The sequence below is a fragment of the Peromyscus eremicus genome, chromosome 7 (assembly GCF_949786415.1).
Source record: "Peromyscus eremicus chromosome 7, PerEre_H2_v1, whole genome shotgun sequence".
NCBI classification, from domain to species: Eukaryota; Metazoa; Chordata; class Mammalia; order Rodentia; family Cricetidae; genus Peromyscus; species Peromyscus eremicus.
The window spans coordinates 53,935,975-53,957,949 of record NC_081422.1 but is presented as its reverse complement, the minus strand read 5'-3'; the positions used below and the strand labels follow the sequence as shown (position 1 = coordinate 53,957,949).

At 44.7% G+C, this 21,975-nt stretch overlaps 1 protein-coding gene across 1 annotated transcript; it reads left to right on the top strand.

Annotated features, from left to right (window-relative positions):
* Window positions 1-12,187: 12,187 nt before the first annotated feature.
* Window positions 12,188-20,376, top strand: Tmem202 (transmembrane protein 202). The gene is made up of 5 exons (XM_059269042.1): window positions 12,188-12,596; window positions 12,711-12,957; window positions 18,859-19,023; window positions 19,452-19,583; window positions 20,036-20,376. Exons 1-5 carry the CDS (start codon window positions 12,576-12,578, stop codon window positions 20,374-20,376), a joined length of 906 nt encoding a protein of 301 aa, XP_059125025.1. The 5' UTR covers window positions 12,188-12,575.
* The last annotated feature ends 1,599 nt before the right edge of the window (window positions 20,377-21,975 follow it).

Genomic DNA, 21,975 nt, shown 5'->3' with positions numbered 1-21,975 from the left:
CATAAGTTTGCTATTATAGATGACTATTAATCCATATTTCTTAATTATATATTACATTTTAAAATGAGCTACATAAACATAATACCCTAAACAAGAGTAGAAATATACATATAGGGCCGGGCACACACATTTAATCCCAGCACTCCAGAGGTAGAGCCAGGCGAATCTCTGTGAGTTCAAGGCCAGCCTGAGCAAGATCCAGGACAGGCACCAAAACTATACAGAGAAACCCTGTCTCAACCACCCCCCCCCCAAAAAAAATCAAATACACATATAGTATAACAAAATTAACTTTAAATTTGCATCAATAAACTAAAATCCATAACAACATAAAATATTTTGAGATTAACAGTTGTTTTTTGAATTAAAGTAGGTTCAATAATCTATCCCTTTTTTCATCATAATAATCTACCATCATTCTGTATCACCATCATTTTTATACCATATTCCACTTTTTTCTTTAGAAATAGATTGACTATGACCAATAACAATCTGTACCCAGACACCCTAAACAAAGACAAACATCCATAATCCATTTTTTGGGAATGTGGACATAGCTTTCTAGGCTACTTCATGCTGATTGGGGGCACTGTTAATCTTATGGAGACCTTTGAGAAAATTTAGGATTATGGTTAAGTCCTGACTGGAGTAGTCTATGAGGCTGGATCATCTCAGCCAGCAGCCTTGAAGCCTTTCTGGATGCAGAGCTCAGAGGAAACTGCAACAGAGGTACTCTAAAATGTTGGATCATCTGGGCCATCTGTTCCTATTGGAGATTTTTCAGGGGGTCTTCCTGGATCAAATTGGATTTGTCTTAACACAGAATGAATTCACAGCTTCTCATTTCCTGTGGAAATAAAAGCATAACCTCTTCTCAAAAGTAACATATCTTTTGACTTAAATTTTGAAGTCAAGGCATTTTCAAAATATATAGGTTGGATTAATCCAGCAACATTTATAATCAAATGTCTTTTAGCAGCTGTTGCTCCTTCCTCAGCTGCCAAACAATTCAAAGACAACACAATAACATACAGTATGTGGACTCTCTGTGTATTTTCTGTCTTACATGGCTCTTTTTATGTTACTTTACTCCTTTTTTAAGGACTTTATTATTTTAAAACTATATATTTCTTTTTTTATGACTGTCTATTCCTTCTCTTTACTCTCCCAAGCCTACATATATTTTTAAACACACTGTAACCCCTAGAGGATTTTTGTTTTTGTTTTTTTGAATCTGTCTTTACTGCATGGTCTTTTTCTGACCTCATGAGCATTTAAACTGCTAAACAGGTGTAGCTAGGACCAAAGCTGTGGCTTTGGCAGCTGGCTCCGCCGCCATCGTTGGTTCCTTGAGAAGCTACTCTCATGGCAGAGGCATGTTTACTGCTCCAACTCTGAGATATTTTTGGGTCCATGCTGCTACCCAGTAGTGTGCCACCCACTGCTTATAAACTCCATTTAAGTGTTTGGCAGCAGGGTGTCTTAAAAGAGCCCTGTGGTTTTTGCAACTAATGCTGAGTCAGGAAGCCATCTCTTAAAGTAGTTGCTCCTCTGCTCACCACCAGCAAACAGAGCCTACTGGAGAAAAGACAGTTACCAAGAAGCTGTGCTTGACTCCATTCTTGTGTGTCTAGAATCCTTTTTTTTTTTTTTAAGCTTTCTCAAGTTTTATGTGGAAACTCTTGCTAAGCTTTTGGGCACCACACGTAGGCAGAAGTTTCTCTCCCACCTACCTGTTCCCAAACACTTGGCAGCCATTTCTTAAACAAGTGGCTTAAATCACTTATATCACTTATAAATGCTTAGCCAGTAGCTCAGGCTTATTACTAACTAGCTCTTACACTTAAATTAATCCATAATTCTTATCTATGTTTAGCCACATGGCTTGGTACCTTTTCTCAGTGAGGCATTCTCATCTTGCTTCCTCTGCATCTGGCTGCCAACTTCTGACTCTGCTCTTCCTCTTCCCAGAATTCTCCTACTCTGGTCACCATGCCTATACTTCCTGCCTGGCTACTGGCTAATCAGCATTTTATTAAACCAATTGGAGTGACAAATCTTTATAGTCTACAAGAAGCAGGTCTCACTATATAGCCTTGTCTGGCCTGGAATTGGCTATCTAGACCAGACTGACCATGAACCCAGAGAGCTGATTGCCTCTGCCTCCCCAGTGCTGGGATCAAAGGTGCACACCACCACACCTGGCTTGTTATTTTCTGAGACTGTTGATATGCAGCTCAGCCTCCTGAATGCTAGGGTGACAGGCCTGTTTCACCATGCCTAACTATTAATAACACCCCTCCCTCTGTGTGTGTGTGTGTGTGTGTGTGTGTGTGTGTGTGTGTGTGTGGTGTTAGATTTCTGAGGCAGAATAAAGAGATAGAAGGCAGAAAGGGACCTGAGTCTGACCTTCAACAGATAGGACTGTGTTTATTAATGCTCACAGTGAGGGTAATTGAGGGGTCTGCCACGGGAAAAAACTGTCTGCGATCCTTTATAGGAGTAGGGTGAGGGGCTTGGGAATGAGGAAATTGTTGCAACTGTAGAGAGCAACATGTCTCTCTTTCCTGAAATTGTTTGCCCAGGCAAGACAGACAGCCTTGGAAGACAGGCTATCTCAATAGACATTCCTTTCTGTGTTGACCAATAATGGCTGATCAAGGCACTCTATCAGTGTGCATGTGTGTGACCACATGTGTGTGGGTGTGCATGGATGTGGGAGTCATAAGATAATGTCCAGAAACATCCTTGATCTCCCTTCCACCTTATTCACTGATGCAGGGTCTCTCAGTCAAACCCAGAGTTCATCAATATGGCTAGTCTAGCTAGCCAGTTTGCTCTGGGGATCCCTTATTTCAACCTTCTGAAGTTGGAATTACATATGAACTACCATAAGCACACAACATTTACATGGGTTCTGGGGATCTGAACTCTGTTCCTCAGGCCTGCTCAGCAGCCATTTAACAACTGAGCCATCCTCCCAGTTTAGATGGTAACACTTTTGACAACCAAGAAACATAACTGGATAGTGACCCATTTTGAAGGAATCCAGAGATGCTTGGAGTCTTGTAAGATTCGTCTTGGAGGTTTGGCCTGGCAGCTGGACTCTGTAAATTTGAAAGGCACTTCCCCTCAGGCAGCCCAGAGACCATGTTGAGGCAGACGAAGAGAATTCTATTCCCCATGTTTGGAAACATTATTTTGTAGTCAGAGAGATGGGACCAGTCTTGAGTTACTGGTTATTCATCATTGGCTATTCAGATAGAGCCTCAAAAAAGAATCCAATTTACCAGTGTGTGGCAGTGCATTTAAAGAAGGATCATCTGAACTTCTGAAATGACTGTCATCGGGAGAAATGTTTCTAAGACCGATCTCAGCCAGTTGGTCTTGAAATAACTCTGTGCTTTTTAATGGCAACACAGCTGCAGCTGCATGGCCAGCCCCCTGACTAATTAGACCTTTGCCATCCCGGTGGCAGCAGGGGGGTGACTGGTGTCGTGACTCAGCAGGACTAGCTTGGACAACCTTATTTGATTGTATGTTTCTGCTAGTGGCGGCCATTGGGACTGTGTGGCACTGTTGTGGCCTGGCTCAGATGTTGCCTTTAAAGATCAAGCAGACAAGCAGCTCTGCTTGTGTACTTTCTACCTGATCACTGTACTTTCACCTTTCCGCTGATTAAAGTTCTGGCTTAGTTAGAAGGTGGTTAGAGGCACTGACAAAGAAAAGTTCCACTAGCAAAATGACTAATTGTGAGATTAACAAATTACAGTGTTAGTGATAAGGCAAGTTAGTAGAGCAGACCTGTACTATTTTTCATTCTTCCCATGAATTCATACATCAGGTTTCTTTCTTTTTTTGTTTGTTTGGTTTTGGTTTTTCGAGATGCGGTTTCTCTGTGTAGTTTTGGTGCCTGTCCTGGATCTCGCTCTGTAGACCAGAGGGTGTTGGAGCCCCTGGAACCGGAGTTACATGCAGTTCTTGAGACACTCAACATGGTTGTTGGGAGCTGAACTCAGGTCTTCTGAAAGAGCAGCCAGTACTCTTAACTGCTGGGCCATTTATTCAGCCCCCTTTCCCTCCCTCTCTCTCTCTCTCCCTCCTCTCTTCCTTTTTAGTCAGAGGGTCTTACCTTACTACATAGCCAACGCTGGCCTGAAACACGAAATCCTCCTGCCTCAGGATCCTCAGTACTGAAACTGCAGGCCTGCACCACACACGCCGCTTGGCTTTTCAGATCTGAGCTGTTTGAGGATTTTGTTCTTTGTTTTGGGAACTGCACTCTTTTCATCCTCATATTAACGGCACGAGGAGAACATTGCCAGCATTTCCTGTGCAGTGGGCGCTGTACTCCAGCACGAGAACCATCTCAGCCCTCCCTCAGCGGAAGGGTCACACCCTGAAACAAAAGCGCAAGGACTGGTTGGGGACGTCATCCAGCCTGGCCTTGTTGCTCCCTGGACTTTCCTAACTGGTCCTGGAAGCTCGGTCAGTGTCTCTGCCTTCCTCTCTTTCTCTCTGCCTGCATTCTCCCATCTTATTTCCCTTCCTTGACTAACAGCCCAGCCCCAGCAACTAGAAACCTACCGAATACATCCACGTGACTATCTGTCCTGGGACCATCCCCTAGCATCTGGCTTCAGAAAAGCAGTGACATATTGCTGTGGTAGTTTCCTGGGCTGGTGTGAAGGTTCAGTGGGTAAAGGTACTGGCTGCTGATCCTGAAGCCTGAGTTCAATCCTGGGACTCACACTGTGGATGGAGAGACGCATGCACACACCCACACAAAATAAAAAAAATAAAATTTCCAAATAGCACACTTCACTGATGCTTTCTTTAGGTGGTTTTTGTGTGTGTGTGTGTGCATGCGTGCGTGTGTGCGTGCGTGTGCGCGCGCGCGCGTGTGTGTGTGTGTGTGTGTGTGTGTGTGTGTGTGTGTGTGTGTGTTAAAAGCACAGTTAAAGTCACTTCTCAGGGGCTGGAGAGATGGCTTAGCAGTTAAGAGCACTGGCTGCTCTTCCACAGGGCCTGAGTTCAATTCCCAGCACCCACATGGCAGCTAACGGCTGTCTGTGACCCCAGTTACAGGTAACCTGACACCCTTACACAGAAATACATGCAGGCAAAACACCAATGTGCATAAAATAAAAATAAGGAATATAATCTGTTTTTTAAAAGTTCCTTCTGTTTTAAGCGCCATTTTGCTGTGATTTTCAGTGCTGGAAATCAAGGGGAGAGCCTGTGCACAGCAGGCAAGTAGTGCACTGTAGAGCTTCGTCACCACCCCACATCTGCCTTCGGAATATTTCTCTTGGATTCCCATTTTGTTTACACTATATTCTCTGTGTATAATGTACATGTCTGTGTGAATTTGTGCACATGTGCACACCTACACATGTGTGAGTGCAGAGGTCCATGTCAGGTTCTTCCTCAATTGCTCTTCACTTTAATTTTTGAGACAAGCTTTCTTACTGAACCTGGCTGGACTAACTGAGCTCAGACTAACACCAAGCTCCGGGGTCCACTTGTCAGACCTAAGTGGCCATACCAAGCTTTTTAATGTTTGTGCCGGGAATCCAGACTCAGGTCCCCATGCTTACCCGGCAGGCTGTCTCGAAAGAACCTGCATAGAAAGCTATTAAAATCGGCTCTACTTCCTTGAGTCTGTATTAGCCACACAGTGGTAAGAGAGCAGTGGAAAGATAAGGATTGTCATGCCAACAAAGGAACACACTGGCAGTTAGGAAGTACTTATAACTTGAACTGTGGAGACTGTGGTGGTTTGAATAGGTATGGCCTAGAATCATGTGTTTGAATGCTTGACCCATAGGGAGTAGCCCTGCCAGGGGATGTGGCCTTGTTGGAGTAGGTGTGGCTTTGTTGGAGGAAGGGTGTCACTGTAGGAGGTGCTCCTTGAGGTCTCATATACTCAAACTGTGCCCAGTGTGGTACACAGTTCACTTCCTGTTGCCTGTGGATCAAGATGTAGAACTCTCAGCTCCTTCTCCAGCACCATGTCTGCCTGCATGCTGCTATGTCCCACCATGATGATAATGGACTAAACCTCTAAAACTGCAAGCAGCCCCAATTAAAGTTGTTTTTTGTTTTGTTTTGTTTTTCAGGACTGGGTTTCTCTATGTAACAGCCCTGGCTGTCCTAGAACTTGCTTTGTGGACCAGACTGACCTCTCAAGAGATCTGCCTGCCTCTGTCTCCCGAGTGCTGAGATTAAAGGCACATGCCACCATGGCTGGCTCCAGTGAAATGTTTTAATAAGAGTTGCTGTGATCATGGTGTCTCTTCACAGCAATAGAAACCCTATTTAAGACTGAGACAAAGGTTGAAGAATCTGAATCTTTCTGTTATTCTGAGTGATGATATGTAATATAGGCATGACTCAGAGATGAAAAAATTCTTTGTGTGGCCAAGAGCACCTGTTGCACAAGGTGGAGGACCTGGGTTCAGAGCCCCAACATCCATGTAAAAGGGTAGGTACAGTCACACACGTGCCTGTAACCCCAGTGCAGGGGAAGCAGGGACAAGAGAATGGCTGGTGCTTGCTTTCCAGCCAGGATACTCCAGGTTCAGTGAGTGCCCGTGCCTAAGGGACTAGGGCAGAGAGTGGTAGAGCAGGACGATTGGTGTCCTTCTAACAGTCTCTGTGACCTTTGGTAGCCAGCAGAGTGACAAGCTACAGGAGGCAAGAAGACAGTTTAGCTCGACATGATGCAGTAAACTGTGTTGGTTCAAACTTTGTGAGTCTGACCCCGTGTGGTTCACCCTAGGCATATTTAAGCACAGCACAATTGGGTGAAAACTTTCCTGGTGGTAATTAACTTACTCCCGTGTGCACAATACAAAGTAAGCTAAATACAGATCAGATGTGATGACGTCAAAGCTCTTTGTAAAGCCCATAAAGATAGGTTCTATAGACTGACTGAGAAAAACAAATTTACAGTAAGGGTCTGGGGAAGGACCTGGTGCCAGAAAATCTCCAGCCACACAGAGAGTGCAAAGGTCACCAGTCTTCTGGGCAGATAAGGAGGTTTGTGTTCCTTCCTTTGAAAGAACAACCCTGAGGATTTCACATTCCACATTTCCCTAGTGCGTGTCTTAAGCACAAAGACCTCCATGCCCTCTGCTGTCCTTCTCCGGCCTTTGCCTGCACACATGTGCGCATATGCACTTCACATATCCATGTACACACATAAAACATACAGAGACACACCATACTTATGTACACATACACAAAAGTTAAATACTTGATCCAGTTTTCAGTTCTAAGGGTTGAACCTAGGGTCTCATACCTGATATACAAGTTCTATACCCTGCTAGCTCCAAGTACTTGATATCCCTGTCAGATCTTACTCGGTGTGGTGGGTACATGCCTGAAATCCTGGAAATTGAGAGGCAGAGCTGATAGGACCGGGAATTAGAAGCCAGCCTGGTCCTGTCTTAAACAAAAGCAGAGATGGGGATCTGACTCAGTTGGCAGAGTGTTTGCCTAGAATGTACAGCCTTGAGTTTGATCCTCAGCACTCCATAAACAACCTGGTAGCACATGCCTAGAATCCCGGTGTTTGAGAAGTAGAGGAACAAGGATCAGAAATTCACAGTCAGTGGCTAGAGAGACAGCTTAGTGATTGAGAGCACTTGCTGCTTTTCCAGAGGACAGAAGTTCGGTTCCCTGCACCCACACCAGGCAGTTGTAAGCTGCCTGAAACCCCAGTTCCAGGTGAGCCAACACCCTTTTCTGTCTTCTGCAGACACCTGCACAAATGTGATATTCACTTATACAGACCTACACATAAATTTGAAAAAAAATTAAATCTTTTAAAAAGAAGTTTAAACTCATCCTTGGCTATGTAGCATGTTTAAGGCCAGTCAGGACCATATGATACCCAGTCTCAAAGAGACACACAACTCCACCCTTGAGTAGGTGCTAATGAGAACAGATCCCTTAAAAGGATATATGGAGGTGGGGGGGGGGGTCAATTGTCAGTTCTTTTGGTTGGTTGGTTTGTTTGCTTGTTTGTTTTCAAGACTGGGTTTCTTTGTGTGGCCTTGGCTCCTCTGTAGACCAAGCTGGCTTCAAACTCAAGAGATCCACCTGCCTCTGCCTCTCGAGTGCTGGGATTAAAGGTGTGCACCACCACTGCCAGGCATCACGTCTGTATTACAGAATCCATATACATTTTTTAAATTCAATCATCACAACATTGTGAGTAGAAAGTAAGAGCCTCATCTTACCACTGCAAACCATATAGGAACCAACAGCTTTTTTCCCAGAATAACCTTATTTCTAACTTTAGGACCCAAGCCCCAGCACAGGAAATCTCATTGAAATTATCTGAAGCCTAGCCATAAATTCTTCTGTGTTCCCCGTGTGCAGGCGTGCATGCGTATGTACGCACACGCTTTGGAGGTCAGGAGTCATCTGCAGGTTTTCTGTTGGCACTGGACAGTATTTTGGGAGTCAGGTTCTCGCTTTGTCTTACAGCTCGTATAGTTGGCTGGGTTGGTAGCCCAGTGAGCCCCAGGGATCTTCTTGGTTTTGCTTCCCCAGTGCTGGGATTACAAGCAGATGCCACCACGCCTGGCTTTTTGTATGTGAGTGCTGAGATTCAAACTCACGTCCTTAAACCATCTTACCAGCTCAGTCTTATTATGTTTCCTTGGCTGGTCTCGAACTTATCATATAGATCAGGCTGACTTTGAACTCATAGATCTGCCTGCCTCTGCTCCTTAGTGCTGATATTAAAGACATGTGCCACCATGCCTGGTAAAAGAAATCTTTTTTTTTTCTTAAAGACTGATTTATTTATTTGTGTCTCTGTGTGTATGTGCATGTGTGTGCAGGTATCTGTGGAGTCCAGAAGAGAGTGTCAGATTCCCTGGAGCTGTGGTTACCAGCAGTTGTGAGCAAGCTGATATGGGTGCTGGGAACTGAACTTTAGTCCTCTATTTTTTTTTTAAAAAAAGCCAGTATTTAAAAAAAAAAAAAACAGTTAAAAAATAAGCTGCAAAGAAATACTTTGTAAATGGGATTACCTTCAAATGAAGAACTTTTGTTCATCAGATAACACCAACAGAGTCAACAGGCAGTCTATAGGGCAGACAGGTGACGTACAATGTGCATATTAGCTAGGGATATATAAAGAATTTACTTACTGTTAGGATATATAAAGAATTCTTTAGGGCTGAAGAGAGCACTCAGCAGTTAAAAGTATGTGCTGTTTTTTTGTTTTTTGTTTGTTTGTTTTATTTTTTGAGACAGGTTTTCTCTGTGTAGCTTTGGAGCCTGTCCTGGAACTCTCTCTGTAGACCAGGCTGGCCTCGAACTCGCAGAGATCCACCTGTCTCTGCTTCCCGAGTGCTGGGATTAAAGGTGTGCGCCACCACCGCCTGGCCCATATTTTCTTCTAAGAAGACTGCTTTTCAAAACAGTAACAATGGTTTGAATGTATACTAGACAACACCATACACAGCCACCAGATTACATGCTTCTTTTGTTATACCCATCACAGACCCTAGCAAGTTCTTAGCTGGTCAAAGTGTTCTGCTCTTTGGAGTAGTACTGAGAGTAGGCCTGAGGATTGGATGGTGCCAACCTGTTCTCTCTAACGGTTAGAGTGTTACATTCTTTGAGAAATCAGTCACTGTTCACAAATGGCTTGATACCCCACATGGCATCGACATCATCTATTTGGTGGTGTGCTTGCGTAATGCCAGTAGTGAAGGGATCCCGGGGTAAACAGTTCATCTGTCTCAATGTGGCCTGTTCCAAGACTGTATTCAAGGAAGCTTGAAAAGAGCAAAGGGGCATTGATCTTGTAATCATTACCTAGGATCTTTCCCAGGATCCAATGCCGGGTAAGACTGTTGATGACTTCTCTCCCCCAGCAGCCTGCATAGTACTTGCTGGCTTTAGGAAAGCTAGCCAGTAGAATGGAAGCCTCAAGGTCAGGTCCTGACTGATTTTTCCTACAACCAAAGTACGTGGTGTCTTCGGCAATAGGATCTAACCATCTCGTTGTGGTAAGCAATGTATGTTTTTTTGTTTTGTAGTTTTAGACAGCATCTAACTCTTTATCCAGGCTTGGAACTTACTCTGTAGCCTAAGCTGGCTTCAGACTCGTGGGTGATTATTCTTCCCATGACTCCTCGGAGCTGAAATCACAGGTGTGAGCCACCCTACCTACTTGTACCCTTTATCTTATTCCTAGTCCAGTCACACTGCTAGTACTTCCTGCCTTGGCATATACCTTCGCCCCAAATGTTCCCTATGTTGATTACCTGAGGAATCCCTTTAAAACACAGTTTCTCTACCTCTTCTCCACCTTTCCTCTGATAGTCCTAACCATTCTTTGCGCAGTACCAGTCTCTGTGATTCCTCTAAAAGCGTGGTCATCTAGCCGTTCATCATTAAACACTCTGTTTCCAGGCACTGAACTAAGGCCTGGAAAGTGAAATAGTACTTTGGCAGACGTACTGTTATTACTGGCTGTGTTGATTCCTGCTAGGAAAATGTTGAAGAGGCAGATTCAAGAGGCCTGTGAGTTTGAGATCAGCCTGTGTTACATCAGAGGAGCTGGGGAGAATACTCAGTTAGAAAAGAAACCACCTCAGGCTGCTCTTCCAGAGAGCCGAGCTCAGTTCCCAGCACCCACACCAGGCAGCTCACACGAGATCTGACACTCTTCTCCGGTCTCTGGGGACACCTGCGCTGACATGCACATTCCAACACATGTATACGTATCATTAGCAATAAAAATAAACACAACCTTAGAGAAAAGAAGTGTTTCTCATACAAGCAAGAAGACCTGAGTTCACTGGGCGGTGGTGGCACATGCCTTAGATCCCAACACTCAGGAGGCAGGGGCAGGCGCATCTCTGTGAGTTCAAACAAACAAACAAACAAACAACAAACAAACAAAAAGGACCTGAGTTCAATACCCAATACTTACACACAAAGCCTGGAGCAGTGAGTGGCACGCATCTGTAACCCAAGTGCTGGGAGGTAGGGATAGGAATCTCCCTGGGCCTTACTAGCCAGTCTAGCCGTATTGGCAAGCTCCAGGTTTAGTGAGAGAAAAAAATAAGGTGCTTGTGATTGAGGGAGACAGCTAATGTCAACCTATGGCTTCCATAGGCACACACAGTTACACACGTCGGTACATGTCACATACAAATACATCACTCACACACAAGGAATTCTGCATGCTACAGCATGGACATGAACCAGTACATAGAACTTGTGGTTCTCAGCAGCCAAAATACAGAACAGGCTTCAACAACAGGTCATGGGATTGAGGGAGAGGGTGTGCTAAAAGAAACTTATAGTCAGCATCTAGATTCAGACCAGATTTAGGAAGCAGCGTTAATATGTGTAGAGTAAGAGCTAGCAATGTGGCAGAGCATAGATTTGAAACAACCATCAGTCTGAAGAACAGAATGCTGTCTGCCCTGCATCTTTGATTCTTTGAGTTCTTAGGAACTGCGGGGTTAGGATCAGATGTAGAGAGTTGTTTAAAAAGGAGACGAGTGTCACTAGGGCATCGGCGGGCCGCGGCAGGCCAGGGAAGCCTCACTTTCATGTAGAGCCTAGCACCACCGCAATCTCTGGAAGAGGGGTCACTTTGAGTGTCCAGGGCAATGGCTTCTGGCATTATAATGGGCTCTGTCGGCAGTGTGTAAGCAGGAGAGTGTCCTTATATGAACAGAAGACATTGAAAAGAGGGAACGAGAGGACGGCTCGATGGCTCAGTGAGTAAAGGCACTTTGGACAAGCCTGGTGACCCAGGTTAGATTCCCAGAACACACGTGAAGGTATAAGGAAAGAATGGACTCTCCTCTGATCTCTACAAAACACCCATCATACACACATGCAGACACAGACTCACACTAGTAAAAATTTCAAATCAAATTTTTTAAAAAAGAAAGCAGAGTGAGAAAGGGAGGAAATGGATGCTGTCGGAAGGGCCCTGACTGACAGGTTTATAAGTGTATAGAGACACTTAGTTCTGGCAAATGCACGAACTGTGTAGGCTACTGGCGACTTATACATTCACAGTCTTGAGTAATAATCACAAACAATTGAAATCGGAGTTACACTTGTGAAATTTATTCTGAGAGAACTGTCTTTATCTTTACATTTCAGGAGCTGGCCTGAAGACTGGCACACAATTTCCAAGAATATGTGTGTAAATTGTTTAGTAAAGTTGGAGAAGTCAGGAACACCTCTACCCTCTCCCCATCACACACGCACAGTGGTGATTTCTTCCTGGTGTGATAAGAATGGAAAAAAATAAGAGAGAGAGAGAAAGAGAATCAGGATCTGTACCAAGGATTCTTCTGGCTGTGTGTGAGGAGGCTTTGATACAAATTCCATGGCAGTTAGAAAGTAAACTGGCTGCCAAGATGGGGAGGAAGGAACAAGCCATGACCCTCTACAGTCCTGAGGTCTCCAAAGTAAAAGGGAACCGGAAATACCAAAGGGTGAGGAGACAGAAGGTCAGAGGGGAAGACGGGGACTTGACTTAAGGACAGAGCTAGACAGAAAAGAACACCTTAGAAATGTTGACTTTTAAACGAGAGGTAAGGAAACGGATGTACAAATCAAACCCACATGGGGATATTGAGGTAGAGAGAGGCAGGAGACCTTGGGTAGCTGGGGCTAGCTTCTCGGGCACTATTTCCCTCATTCCTCAGCCCACCCTTCCTACCAACAAACAATTGATGTCAGCCCGGAAGCGGCAGCAGTACGTGGATCAGGCATTCACCTACACCCGGATGTTCTGTGGCAGCCTCTCTGGCCTTAGCATCCTGCTGCTCATCATCACGGCCCCACTGAGCTGGGTGCAGTTCCTGGTGACCAACAATGGCCTTGAGCTCTACGCGGGACTCTGGACCGTATGCCACCACGAGCTGTGCTGGAGCCACATACCCAAGCCACCCTGTGAGTGCCACAAAAGTCAGTGCCACAGGCCCCACTGTTCCAGAGCTTTCTGCCACATTGTGCTTTTGCCTTTCTTCCTTCAAGATCTTTGGATCTGAGACCAGTTGTGAATGTGACCGCCCTTTCTACTGGTATCCGGCATATGTCCTCTTTCCTTGCCCAGGTTGATTCCTGTCCCAAATGATTATAGGCTGGTGGTATTCTTTTGACATTTATAAGATGCTATTATGTAAGCTTGGGACAGGTTTGGATACAGGTGACACACATGATTGATACTTGGGTATCCGTTTTATGTGGACCACTCCTCTTTCTAGATCAAGGCTTCTTCTTCTTCTTCTTCTTCTTCTTCTTCTTCTTCTTCTTCTTCTTCTTCTTCTTCTTCTTCTTCTTCTTCTTTTGGTTTTTCGAGACAGGGTTTCTCTGTGTAGCTTTGCGCCTTTCCTGGAACCCGGCTAGATCAAGGCTTCTTATTGACCTATACAGGTGGGCCCTTTTGTACCAAAGGTCCTAAGTGTTTCAACACTTTGACAGCTAAGCTTGATGCCCTTCAAAAGCTGAAATCAGGGGCAGTGGTGGCACATGCCTTTAATCCCAGCACTTGGGGGAGGCAGAGGCAGGTGGATCTCTGTGAATTCAGAGCCAGTCTTTGGGCTACAGAGTGAGAAAAAGCCCTTGCTTAGTCTTTCAGAGGACCTGGGTTATGCTTCCCAGCACCTATGTCAGATGGCTCCCAGCTGCCAGTTACTCCAGCTCCAGAGGATCTGACACCCCAACCTGCGGCATACACTCACTTACACATAAATAAAAAATAAAAGGCCGGGCAGTGGTGGTGCACGCCTGTAATCCCAGCACTCGGGAGGCAGAGGCAGGTGGATCTCTGTGAGTTCGAGGCCAGCCTGGTCTACAGAGCTAGTCCAGGACAGGGTCCAAAGCTACAGGGAAACCCTGTCTTGAAAAACAAAACAAAACAAAACAAAAAAAAAATAAAATAAAAGTAAATCCCTTGATAAGTAGAAAGAGTTTTGGTTCTATAGGATATGAAGGTTTGAATTCAGTGTTAGGACCTTTGGTTCTGGTTTACTTTGTTTGTTTGTTTGTTTGTTTTGTTAGGTGGGTTAAAAGACAAAAGCAATGAAGTTAACCAAATACCGATGTTATAAACGCTGAAGTGTTTCATTGGGCTGTGTAATTTGTGGCAGAAGATTCTTGTGAGTAGAACTGGTTAATTGAGAGGGTTACACTCTGAGGTCAAGCCTTGCTTGCTCACAAGAAGCTGCAAGGATCCATGTGGCTTTTTAGGAATGGAGGGGTGAAGCTAGAGACGATCACAGGATGAATAGATGTACACGTTCCCCTTATGGAGACAGAGGATGTGCACTCTGTGTCTTAGAACTCTCAGACAGAACGTCTTCGTCCTTTGAATATTAAACTCAGATTGGGAATATGTCTGGTAGTTGATGCAGCAGGAAGACATCACAGGTCCCCAGTTCCACAAAAAGAAAAATTAAAATAAAAATGGAGGGTGCCGGGAGTAGTGGTGTACATTTTAATACCAGCACTTGGAAAGCAGAGGCAGGAGGGTCTCTGTGAGTTCAAGGCCAGCCTGGTCTACATAGTGAGTTCCAGGACAGCCAGGGCTACATAGAGTGACCATGTCTCAAATAGAGGGCTGTGTTGTGATTAAGTAGACAGTGTGCCTACCATGTGCAAGGTTTATGCAAAGCGTTAGCCAGGTGTGGTGGCATCTGGTTATAATCAGGAGGATCAAAAGTCAGTTTGAGAAAGCCTGGGCTACACAAAACTCTATCTCAAAAAGAAAATGATCACCGGGTGGTGGTGGCACACGCCTTTAATCCCAGCACTTGGGAGGCAGTGCCAGGCGAATCTTTGTGAGTTCGAGTCCAGCCTGGTCTACAAAGTGAGATCCAGGACAGGCTCCAAAGCTACACAGAGAAACCCTGTCTTGAAAAAAACAAACAAACAAACAAAAAACAAAAAAAAAAGAAAGAAAAAGAAAATGATCATGTGGACTTGTCTCAGAAAAAAAAAAGCAGAGTATGTTAAGCATGAAGGAAATGCCTGTAATCTCATCCTTTGGAGGTGGAGGGAGGAAAAGTGTGAGTTTGAGACCAGCCTGGGTTACATAGACAGACCTGTTTCAAATACCACTAACTCGTGTGTGTGTGTGTGTGTGTGTGTGTGTGTGTGTGTGTGTGTGTGTGAATGCATGTTAACATATATGTGTTACACATTTTTTTTATTTTTGTGTATACATGGGTATGTATATGCCATTGCACATTTGTGTAAGTCAGAGCACAACTTTCCAGAGTTGGTTTTCTTCTTCCACCCTGTGGGTCCCAGGGATCCCACTCAGTTGTTTTTTTTTGGGGGGGCACATTCGAGACAGGGCTTCTCTGTGTAGCCCTGGTTGTCCTGGAACTAGCTCTGTTTATCAGGCTGGCCTTGAACTCACAGAGATACACCTACCTCTGCCTCTCAAGTGCTGGGATTGAGAGCGTGTGCCACCGCTGCCTGGTGCAACTCAGGTTGTTAGGCTTGGCATCAAGTGCCTTTACCCACTGAGCCATCTTGCTGCCCCCCCAAAAAAACACACACACAGATACCAGAATCATGTGAACTAGTGTAAGCTTAAGGGTGAACTTTTTTAAAGATAAGAATGTTGGCCGGGCGGTGGTGGCGCACGCTTTAATCCCAGGACTCGGGAGGCAGAGCCAGGCGGATCTTTGTGAGTTCGAGGCCAGCCTGATCTACAGCACGAGATCCAGGAAAGGTGCAAAGCTACACAGAGAAACCCTGTCTCGGAAGGAAAAAAAAAAAAGATAAGAATGTCATAAACTGCTAAGGGCAGGAAGTGCAGAGGGTGTGAAGGGATTCAAGACTGGGCTCCCAGACAAAGAAAACCAAGCCATGGAGTCACTCAGGCTCTCTAATGTCCAGTTGACACTCATCATTGTTTATGTTTTGTTTTATCTCCACAGTCCAGGTTTTCCTGTTTATTAGCGTGTCAGTGCCAAAAGGTGATATCCAAGCTTAGCCTTACAGCTCAATAGTTCACACACATAAAAGAGGAAATCGACATTTCCAAGCATAATAATCAAATCGATCCAGCTTGGGCCAAGTTCTCTGCTGCAGACAAGGACTGATTGGGGTATGAGAGCTAAGTACTGCAAAAGATACCTAGGTCACAGGGCTTCATACAGAACCATCTGGACTGATAGGTCTCAAGGTTACATGGGCTGCTCATTCTCAGTGACCCAGTCTTTAGAATATATTCTGCCTTTAAATTATTTTCTTTTTTAATGTGGCTAACTTGTTGTGGTCAGGCTTATGATTTCTATCAATAAAAATGATTTTTTTTAGAATAAGGAACAGGCTTTAGAGAACAAAATGAAATTTATGAGGCAAATCTTTTTTTTAAAAAACAGCTTTATTTTATTTAGCTTGCTTTTATTTTATTTTATTTTTTTTTAGATAGGGTCTCATGTAGCCTTCTCAGGCCCCCAGCTGACTATGAAGGTGAGGACAACCTAGAACTTGCAATCCTCTTGCCTGTACATCCTAAGTTCTGGGATTACCTGTATATGCCACCTCATCTGGATAAAACTCAAATAATCAGGGTTGGGGATTTAGCTCAGTGGTAGAGTGCTTGCTAGCAAGTGCAAGGCCCTGGGTTCGGTCCTCAGCTCCAGAAAAAAAAAAGGAAAAACTCAAATAATCTTTGTTGGTTTGTTTGTTTTGAGACAGGCTTTCAACTCTGTAGCTTTGACTGTCTTAGAACTCACAATGTAGACCAGGCTGGCCTCGAACTCTCAGAAAAATTCCTATATTCTCATATGTTTAGGCTTAAAATCATTGCAGTATAGAAGCTAAAGTAAGTGCAACTCCATTTTGTAGTCTCCAGTTGACAAGGCCTACAAATGCTAGGCACATCATAAGAGAGAAAAACAGAAAAACCAACTCCAAGTTCACTGGGCAAAGTAGTGACTGTGATAGACTATTTTATAGCCATTGAAAATTGTGTTTGTGAGGCTCAGTCAGCAAAGTGCTTGAGGTACAAGCATGAGGATTTGAGTTTAGATCCCCAACACCTAGGTGAGAAAGTATGCCGGGTGGTGGTGGTGCATGCCTTTAGTCCCAGCACTCGGGAGGCAGAGGCAGGAGGATCTCTGTGAGTTCGAGGCCAGCCTGGTCTACAGAGCAAGATCCAGGAAAGGCGCAAAGCTACACAGAGAAACCCTGTCTCGGAAAAAACCAAAAAAAGAAAAAAAAAAAAGTAAAGCAACAGAAATGGTGCAGATGTGTGCCTGTAACCCGAGCTCTAGGGAGGCAAAGACAGACAAGTCGAACCCTGGAGCTCACTGTCCAGCCAGTTGAATCGGTAGTTAGGTTCACTGAGAGACCCTGCCTCAAAAAATAAGATGATGAGTAGTTGAGGAAGACACCCAACATTGGCCTCTGGCCTCTACATACTTGTACACACTTGTGCACACATGCACAGACACATGAACACAACACACACACACACACACACACACAAATGATATTTACAACAGGTACCTGAGAAAAATTCTTATTGTAAAGTCCTCAGAAAAACAGCTCATATCATACCCACTCCATACAAAGAGTAGAAAAATAATACAAAGAAATAAGTTGAGTTGGGTGGTGCACTCCCACAATCAATCCCAGATACTTGGGAGGCTGAGTCAGTGAGATGGTGAGTTTGGGCCAAACCTAGACAACAGAATAAGATCCTTTCTCAAAAACCTATAAAAAGTGATTGTAGTGGTGGCCCATGTCTTTAATCCCAGCACTTGGGAGGCAGAAGCAGGCAGATCTCTGTGAATTTGAGGCTAGCCTGGTCTACAGAGTGGGTTCCAGGACAGCCAGGCTACACAATGAGACCCTGTCTCAAGAAGAGCAACAACAAAAATATGAAAATGCCAGGCATGCTGATGCACTGTTGTAATCTCAGCACTTGGGAGGTGGAGGCAGAAGGATCAGAGTTCAAGGTCTGCAGTTACATAGCAAGTTTGAGGCTAGCCTGGGCCACATGAGAGCTGTCCCAAACAACACAAAACAAAGTAAGATAAAACAATGAAATAAAATGCTAAGGGTAGCTACTCTACTCAGCGAGACTGGCTGATTTTCCTCTTGTGTCATTATACTTAGTGGCCATTGCAATATTTAGATTGAACATTCATTGCTTTTAGAACTAGAATTAAAAACAAAAAAGGTTTAAGCTGATTTGTGATGGCAATCACTCCTCTCATAAGCTAACAACAGATATATTAATGTATTACCCCTAATTTACCAATAAAGGCTCTGTCTTCACAGTAAAGAAAATCCATGTAACCAGATAATGGTAGCGTATACCTGTAATTCTGGCACAGACTCAGGAGGATCAAGAATTCAAAGCCAGATTGGGATGCATAGTGAAACCATGTATCAGAAGGGGATGGGGGCGGTATTCAAACTGACAATGAAAACTTAGTAAAGAAGATCTTATTAGTGTCCATGGTACCACACGGCAAACTCCATTTCATCTTATTTTGTCCACTTAGTAAAGAAGATCTTATTAGTGTCCATGGTACTGCATGGCAAACTCCATTTCATCTTATTTTATCTGGCTCCCATCTCTGAGACTTTATCTAATTTTAATTATATACTCATTTGTTTGCTTATTTGAGACAGGGTCTCAAGTAACCCAGGCTAGCCTGGAACTCACTATGTAGCCCAGGCTGACCTGGAACTCCCTAGTCTTCCTGTTGCCATGTCCTGAGTGCTGGGATGGCAGGTGTGTGCCACTATACCTGGCTGGCTCTCCAGCTTCCTTCGAGGATATTACTTACTGGACTAACCAAGCCTTTCGTCTCCTTGTAGATTACCTCGAATATTCCAGGGCCTTGTTCATTATCTCTGTCCTCTGCATGGTTACTGGTCTTGGCTTGCTCTTCAGCTCTTGCCGCCCTACAGAAAGAATTGTGTCAGCTGAGTTGGATCTGAAGGTGTCCATCCTCAGCTTCTGCTCAGGTACTGACTGGCAAGGTAACGCACCAAGGTAAAACAGTTAAGGAAACTAAGCTTTTCTGGGGGCTTTCATGGTCTTCCAACATCACACCAAGTGGCCAGCTCCTTGCCCTATCTCATTGCATAGAACGTGCCTTAGGGTTGGGGATTTAGCTCATTGGTAGAGCGCTTGCTTAGCAAGTGCAAGGCCTGGGTTCGGTCCTCAGCTCTGAAAAAAACAAACAAACAAACAAAACAAAACAAAAAAAACAAAACACATGCCTTAAACTGTCTTATACCAAGGGGGAAGGACCCCTTCTTTCTCCCATCTTGGCTAATCCCCAAGTCTTTCATTTTTTGATCTTTGCCATGGATATGATCCCTGCAAATGAAAGAGGAGCTGGGGGTGGCAGCCAAGGCAAATGGAAGATGCTGATAAGTTGTGACATCTTTCCTTGTGGTCCTAGCTTTCTGCTTGCTCCTCTGCCTCAACCTGTTTCTGGCCCAGGTTGAATGGTACACAACGAGCGCCATGGAGTCCGTGTTCCTGTGGGCCTATTATCTGAGTTGGTGTGGTGACGTCCTGCATGTCTGTGCTGGTGAGTCAGCCCCCTGCTCTGTGCTTAGGAGGAGGGAACAGGAAATCATCTCTGTAACAGGAGGCAGAATCGAGAAGAAATAGAAGCATGGCAGGGTTATATGTGGAGAGGCAGTGTGGTGGGGAAAGCATAGATTTGACAATCAAAAGCCTAGAATTAGTAACTTGTTCTCTCACAAAATGAGGTGTGGATGGGTTAAATAACTTGCTTAAGGGCACACAGAAAACAATAGCACCATTGTTGAAATCCAGCGGAGTCAAGCTTTATTCTAACCAGACTGGAATAGTCGAAAGCAGCACAGTCACCGGAGGGTAAATTAACCCAGCCGGGGGAGGGAAGGATTTACTGAAAAGAGGCCTTTTAAGACTGAGTATGAAATGATGAATACAATTTTTAAAAGCTAAAAGACCATCCGTCTGTTAAACCTCTCCTCAATTTTTCCCCTCTTCTAGGGATCGTCTCTTTTCTCAACTATGTAACTTTCCAATCTCATCCTCCTGATCCAAGTGTCGGTATGACCCCACAGCAGAAGTCCAGGCCGAGCTTCGGGCCAGTGCCAACAACAGCCCCTGCTGCTGCTGGAAAGTCAAGTCCTGAGATGCAATTTCTAAGTGGGAGAGGGGAGAGACGACCAAGCACGAGAGGGGAGAGACAACCAGGCACGAGAGGGGAGAAACGACCAGGCACGAGAGGGGAGAGACGACCAAGTACAAGAGGGGAGAGACGACCAAGTACAAGAGGGGAGAGTCGACCAGGCATGAGAGGGGAGAGACAACCAAGCACGAGACTGTGATAGAAAGAGGAAAGGCCAAATCCTGCTGTCTTACACATAGAGGTGGGCTAAGTGAGAAATGATTGTGCAAATTCCATGAAACCTTCTGATATCATGTCCACAGGAGCATTAAAGCTAGCGAAATGTCTTTTGTGTGTGTTACATCCAAAATGTGCAAGACCATCATAAAATAATGAAGGGCTGAAGAAATGGCTCAGCAGTTAACGGTGCTGGATGCACAATCATGGCCTTGAGAATTTGAATCCCAGCACCCACAAGGCTCCTCAAAGAAAAAGTAGAGATGAGGAGATGGAGGACATCCAATATCCTGTTCTGGTGCCTGAGCTCGTGCACACACACACACACACACACACACACACACACACACACACACACATCCTGTTCCTGGGACAGTGTCTAGTGCTGGGAGGGCTCACACAGTCAAGGTGAGCCCTCCATCACTCGCACAAAAACAGCCTCTGCAAGTCCATCAGTTAAGTACTCATTCCGGTTCGGAATCCTTGTCTACATTTTAGTTTGAATACTTTTCCTGACTCTGTTGAGAGGATGTTGAACACTGATGGCTCCTCTGGGAACAGACGTTTTATGGGGAGAGAAAGTTGTAAGTATGATTGAGAGTAGAATCTGGGCACTAAGAAAGAAACAGTACAGGACCCAGCTATTAGGAGGCAGTGGGCGGTAGTTATAGAGCTTTCCCGCACTGACGGCCCCTCTAGAAACTGAATAAATTAGTCTTTCTCTTTCTTTGCTTGTAAAGAATTCCTTAAAGCGGGACTGTAGAGAGGGCTCAGCAGTTAAGAGAGCTTGCTGCTCTGACAGAGCACCTCAGTTCGGTTCCCAGCACCCACATCTGGCAGCATACAACTGTTTGGATTTCAGTTTCAGGGAACACAACACCCTCTTCTGGCCTCCATGGACACCTGTATTCACACACACACACTCTCTCTCTTTTTAAAAAGAGTTTCTTAAAACAAAACAAAACAAAACAAAACTGGGCAGTGATGGCACACGCCTTTAATCCCAGCACTCAGGAGGCAGAGGCAGGTGGATCTACAAAGCGAGTTCCAGGAAAGGCACAAAGCTGCACAGAGAAACCCTGTCTTGAAAAACCAAAAAAAAAAAAAAAAAAAAAAAAAAAAAGCTAACCAGGTGGTGGTGGCCCAGGTCTTTGATCCCAGCATGGGTGAGGCAGAGGCAGGTGGATCTCTGTGAGTTCAAGGCCAGCCTAGGCTACATAGTGAGTTCCAGGAAAGGTACAAAGCTACACAGAGAAACCCTGTCTCGAAAAACCAAAAAAAAACAAAAAACAAAAAAAAAGCTAACTGTATTTTCAGCCAAATTGGGTAATAACTTGCCCTTAGAGACATACTCTACCCCAAATACATTTTGTACTAGATGAAAGGGAAGAGGGAAGAGAGAGAGTCCCCATCAAGACAAGACTAACAATTCACACACCAGAAATACCATCATCAACAACAAACAAAACATAAACCAGGGTTTAAGCTAATCCCTAGACTTTATGTGCTCTAAATCTACAGTGAGCAGAAGGAAGGAGGAAGGAGGCTCTGGTGGGGTGAACGGGCTCGGCATACTCTCAAG

What these genes read in the sequence shown, in the direction of transcription:
- Tmem202 (XM_059269042.1), top strand. Translation starts at nt 12,576, where the DNA reads ATGTTGACTTTTAAACGAGAG. An exon ending in CTCAGGTACTGACTGGCAAG is followed by an intron (nt 19,024 to 19,451) that starts GTAACGCACCAA and finishes TTGTGGTCCTAG; the next exon opens with CTTTCTGCTTGCTCCTCTGC. An exon ending in CGTCCTGCATGTCTGTGCTG is followed by an intron (nt 19,584 to 20,035) that starts GTGAGTCAGCCC and finishes CCCCTCTTCTAG; the next exon opens with GGATCGTCTCTTTTCTCAAC.